The sequence below is a fragment of the Ascaphus truei genome, chromosome 8 (assembly GCF_040206685.1).
Source record: "Ascaphus truei isolate aAscTru1 chromosome 8, aAscTru1.hap1, whole genome shotgun sequence".
Lineage (NCBI taxonomy): Eukaryota > Metazoa > Chordata > Amphibia > Anura > Ascaphidae > Ascaphus > Ascaphus truei.
This window is the reverse complement of record NC_134490.1, coordinates 33,829,199-33,835,511: the sequence shown is the minus strand read 5'-3', so window position 1 is coordinate 33,835,511 and position 6,313 is coordinate 33,829,199. Positions and strand designations below refer to the sequence as shown.

Genomic DNA, 6,313 nt, shown 5'->3' with positions numbered 1-6,313 from the left:
AAAAAAAAAAAAAGTATCCTTCCCTGCCCGTCCCCACGACATGCACAAAATAAAGGGATATTTTAATGGAGAATAAAAAATATTTTCCCCCTGATCTACAAGTCCTGCTCCAGATCACCTGCCAGCCTGTGGATGTGGAGAGAGGGTTTATCCCCACAAAAAGGGTATTTTCCCCTTATACAGGAATCTGTTATCAGTAACACATCCCTATCCAGACTTTTAGAAGCACGACGGAAATGTTTTGCTTCTCTGATTATCTGCAGAATACATATTTTGAACAATTATCAACTATATATATATATATATATATATATATATATATATATATACAGCTCAACCCTCTTATAACGCTGCGCTTGGGGTTCAAAGAATCACATCGCGGTATAAGCGGATCGTGTTAGAAATAATGTACAATTGTATGCATTGTACAATAAAGTATTTAAGACGCCAATAATCATGTTGTAAGGTATTCATAAATACAAAAATTGGGAGCCACGCTTGCATCACGTTATAAACGGATTCGCGTTGTAATGAATCGCGTTATAATGGGGCTGAGCTGTATATATACACACACACACACACACACACACACACACACACACACACACACACACACACACACACACACACACACACACACACACACACACACACACACACACACACACACACGATGATGGTCGCACACACTAGGTAGAGTGCCTGTATTGGCAGATGTGGTGAAAGGTAAAAAGATGGTAACTGTGACTCTATACTGTACAGATCATAGAACACACACACATTATATATATATATACATATACACAGCATATACTGTACTGGGGCAGCACCCGCATAACCGTGATTAAAAAAAACTTGCCTGGCTGCATTAGTACAAACGAATATTAATCATAGCAATATGAACTAGGCACTCACTGGTACTTTAAAGAAATAAAGTGATTTATTTAGTACATCAACATTTCGGTTCTATTACTGGAGCTTTCACAAGATGAGAAAGCTCCTGTAATAGGATTGAAATGTTGATATACGAAATAAATCACTGTATTTCTTTAAAGTAGCTGTGAGTGCCTAGTTCATATTGCTATATTATATATATATATATGTATATATGTATGTATATATATATATATGTATATATGTATGTATATATATATATATATATATATGTATGTGTGTGTGTGTGTGTGTGTGTGTGTTGACTCAATAAATGTCTCGACTGTGATTATGGTGTGTCTGTCTTCTGCTTCAAGTAATAACATTACAGTGTATTCTCAGAGCACCGCTACTGTGACTATGCCACACAATATATATATATTATATATATATAAAATATATATATATATATATATATATATACACGCACAACATATAAATAAGTCAACTATTCATACTGTATGTATATGTATATATAAATATAATGTAGAGAGGTTTTATAATATTTTTATTATCTATTGTGCTTTTATTTGTATAACTAACTACAGCATTACTCTTTATCTAAATGTATGTGTGTATATAGTATGTGTGTATATATACAACATTTTGGTTCGTACAGGACCACAGACGATTATTGATAAAGATTCACGTACGAACCGAAAGTTGACTCATCGATAAAACACTTTTACTATTGGAAAAAGTCCAGTCAGTGCTGATTTACATATATATATATATATATATATATATATATATATATATATATATATATATATATATATATATATATATATATATATATATATATATTCCAGTGTTGTTTTTCTCTAGGACGGTGAATAAAAAGTTCACACCAGCTCATGTGCACAAGCTGAAATAACTAAGTAACTTTATTACTACTTCTGCTATAGTTGAAATAAATAGGAATATAAATATATACAGAGGACTAAACTGAATGTAACGTTTTTTGTTTGTTTCACAAATCTATTCCTTTAATCTAGCAGGTAAGTGAATGGGTTTATTCTCTATTTCCGTGGGTATTTAGACCATTGCAATGGGTTGCAGGCCTCCTGGCTGTATGTAGCAGCTGATTTATTTGCGACACCAGGTTATATGGAGCCAGTAAATGCAGAACCTTTAATTTTGTTGCAACACGTACATTTTGTGCTGCAGACATCGCAATAAAAGGGGCTGGAAAGGTATTTTAAGAGGTAGTTTGAAATTGAATTTCTAAGCGATTTCATTGTCCTGAGTTGCATTATTTTCAGATCTAGACTGCAGTGCAGAAAGATAGATGTATCACTTTCATTTTATAGTGGTTGGGTGGAGAGTATCAGGGACAGGCTCAGACAGTGCTGGATTTATGTGTAATGCAGGGTGACTTCCTGACTGCAGATTATCAGGGACAGGCTCAGGCAGTCCTGGGTTTCTATCTAATGTACAGTGACCGCCTGACTGCAAATTATGTGGGACAGGCTCACACAGTGCTGGGTTTATATCTAATGTAGGGCGAGTTCCTGACGGTAGACTCAGGGGTGGGTCAAACAGTCCTAGCTTTATGTCTGGTGACCTGACCAGCATTATTTTTTAAACTAGACTGCAGTGCTGAGAGATACCATAGATGTATCACTTTCATTTTATAGCGGTGGGATGAACAATATTTGGACAGACTCGAACAGTCCTGATTTATATGTAATGTAGGGTGACCTCCTGACTGCAGATGATCTGGGACAGGCTCAGACAGTCCTGATTTGTATCTATGACCAAGTACAGGCTCAGGCAATCTGGAGTCAGGAGGTCACCCTAGATTAGATATAAATGTAGGACTATCAAAGACCGGCTCGTTTTCAGCTCTCATACCCTATACATTACAACCCCATTAAAGTACATGTATTGGGAATACAGACCACTTATCTGGTCTATGCTCACACAGATCCAGGTAGCACCTATTTGTGGGGTATATTATTATTGCTTTAGCACATATATTCCTCAATCTTTTCTATTAAGGGGTTCCCCCTGATCGCCCTACTCCCTTTGCAGGCACAGTTATACCAGTAGGGAGTAGCTCTATGGGCTGTGAAGCTGGTTTTGTGCGCCTGTCTCTTTAATACGGCTCTGTCTGAGACAGTGTCCGAGCCAGGCGCGCCTCACCCCGGCTTCACTTCCAAGTTCACGTCGGTGCTGATTCTCGGTCCTCCCCTTCCTAAGCGGCCATTTTTAGCCAGCTCCTGCCTCTTGTCTGCTAAGCAAAGTCTCCCCACCCCCTTGTCCTAAATTTCCCTCCTCCTGTCCCCTTTATAGCGGAGCACAGAGGGTGAGGAGGGGGTCACCCCCTAAATATATAAGGGGCAGCACCCTGTATCTCCACCCCATGTACAGCCTCACCCTACAGCATCCCATATATAAATACTGTGCAGGCAGACACATCCTCAGACTGCAATGTCCCAGACATCATTCCTACAGCCATCCCATATAACACAGCCCTACAGATGTAAGGGGTTCCCTATTATGCACCTTACACCCAGCGACCCCACTGCACCCAGCATGCACAACTTGCACTGTGTCACCTACCATGAGCCAGGTCCCAAAGTTGCAGTGACAGATGCAAGAGGGATCCAGAATAAGTTGGAGGTGCAGTGATCAAATCAAGGGGGTCCACATGGTGATGCAGGTTCCTGGGGGGGATGACAGACCCCTGTGTCCCCTTGTCCTGTCTCAGAGGGTAGAGAACTTGCAGTCCCCCATCACCTCCTCTCCTTGATGCTGTGTATTAAATGCTGAGTAACATTGAGTGTCTGGGAGTGCAGAGGCTGCAATACCTCCTCACTGCTCCAACAGGGGAATTACTGGTCTGGGAGAATATAGGGGCCCCCCTAAAACAACCTACTAAGGTCTGGGGAAAAAACCTTGGAGTTAATAAAATATCTCACACCCCACAAATGCCCCCTACCCATCCCGTTATATTGTGCCCCCAGCTGAGGCTCTGGGTTTTTGGAATTGTAGTGTGTGTGTATTTTAAATATAGTCAGATAAATAAATGGGACTAAAAAACATAAATAAAAAAAAAAAACATGTTATGGTCTATTCCTCCCCCTCCCCAGTTTAGATATTAATACTCCCCTCTCCTCCCCCTGTTCTGCATGTGCCCTCCCCCTGTCTGCTGATGCCTCCCCCCTCTGTCCATTCTCATGCTGCAGGGGTTGGAGGTGCCCCCTGGCATCTGCAGGGGTGAGGGAGGAGCTGGGATTGGGTTCTTCACCCCTCCCCCTCCATCACACATTATAACATAACTCAATGGGCAGACCCCTCCCCCCCTCCATTACGCAGGGATGTTAACTCCTACAGTGCAACTAAGGTTACTGGAAATGCTGCATTAATAGTTATACAAAGTACTTCATACTAAGCCCTCCTACTCGTTATTAAAGTAGCATTAATACACAGATTGTATGAAAACAGCTATATATGTACATATTGTGTATAGTGTGCGTGTATAATAAATATATACATATATACATATATATATACATATATATATACATATATATATTATATATACATATATATATATATACATATACACATATATATATATATATACATATATATATATATATATACACATATATACACATATATATATATATATATATATATATATATATATATATATATATATATATATATATATATATATTACACACACACATACACATATATATACATATACACACACATATATATATACATATACATATACATATACATATACATATACATATACATATACATATACATATACATATACATATACATATACATATACATACACATACACATACACATACACATACACATACACATACACATACACATACACATACACATACACATACATATATATATATATATATATATATACACACCACACTTATTAAGGTTATGGTGGGTAAAAAAAATGACAAAAACCCTCCACAGTAAAGCATATAGCAACTATATATATATATATATATATATATATATATATATATATATATATATATACACATACACATTTTATATATACACACACACACACACACACAATTATATATTGTCCTGTCTCTGTATATGCTGTTGCCCATGATTATACAGGCATTACCTGTGTATGTAATGCCATAGACAACATTGTATGTGCATATAAAGGTATACACTATAAATATGCACTGCACGTCTGTAGAAAGGTATACAGTGCACTGCAGGTGTATGTAAAAGTATACATAAAACTATACACGGCACTGTAGGTACTGTATACATACAAGTATATACTGCACTGTAGGTATATATAAAAGTATACTCTGCACTGTAGGTACTGTAAATATAAAAGTATAGGTACTCTAAATATAAAAGTATATAGTGCACATCTATATTATGGTGTACACTGAACTGTAGGTACTGTATATATAAAAGTATACACTGCACTGTAGTTATATATAGAAGTATACACGGTGCTGTAGGTATATATTGAAATATACACTGCAGGTCTATATAATGGTAAACTGTAGGTGTATGTAAGTGTATACATGGAACTGTGTGTATATATAAAATTATACACTGCGGGTGTATATAAAGGTACATACTGCAAGGTAGCTTTAAATAAAGAAATACACTGCACTGTAGTTGTATATACTGTATAAAAGTATATACTGTACTGCAGTGTAGGTGTGTACTGCATATATAAAGGTATGCAATGCATTGTAGCTGTAAATAAAAGATATACACTGCACTGTATGTATATAAAAGAATTCACTACAGGCTAGGTATATATCAATATTTGCCCAGCTGACTCCTGTATATAAGGGGACAGAATACAGGCTCCTAGAACAGTACCACTTGCACAAATCTCTCTCCCAAAGCCTGTTTAGTGCATCTTTTCTACAGGTTTTATTTATTTATAAAATGTTTTACCAGGAAGTAATACATTGAGAGTTACCTCTCGTTTTCAAGTATGTCCTGGACAGGGTTATGATGACAAATACATGGTTACAAATTCATGGTACATTAAATGAACAGGGTTATACATTATATACTGTAAAAACTGTATGCACAGTTAAAGATAATATATATTATAGGCGTATGTAACAGTTACAGACCAGATTAAAATGTGTGACAGCTTTAGTTTTGAAAGAACTTAGACTGGAGGCGGCTGTGAGAGTCTCCGGTAAATTGTTCAGTTGTGGGGTGCACGGTAAGAACAGGCTTTGGAGTCAGATCTCAGGTGATAAGTGCTGCGTGTGGCAAGGGTGAGGCGCTTGTTCAGATAGGCGGGTAGCTTGCTCAAAATGTATTTGAAGGCAAGACAGGAAAAATGAACTTTGCGCCAAGACTCAAGTGATGGCCAATCTAG

At 37.3% G+C, this 6,313-nt stretch overlaps 1 protein-coding gene across 1 annotated transcript in view; it reads right to left on the bottom strand.

Moving 5' to 3' along the window:
- The window catches only part of LOC142501413 (nuclear factor 1-like), an 18,614-nt gene extending 14,630 nt beyond the window's left edge, over positions 1–3,984 (bottom strand). The window contains exon 1 of the mRNA XM_075611302.1: positions 3,502–3,984. Within this exon, the coding sequence (XP_075467417.1) occupies positions 3,502–3,504 (3 nt within the window). The 5' untranslated portion in view covers positions 3,505–3,984. The remainder of the gene's footprint in view (positions 1–3,501) is intronic.
- Positions 3,985–6,313: the final 2,329 nt, after the last annotated feature.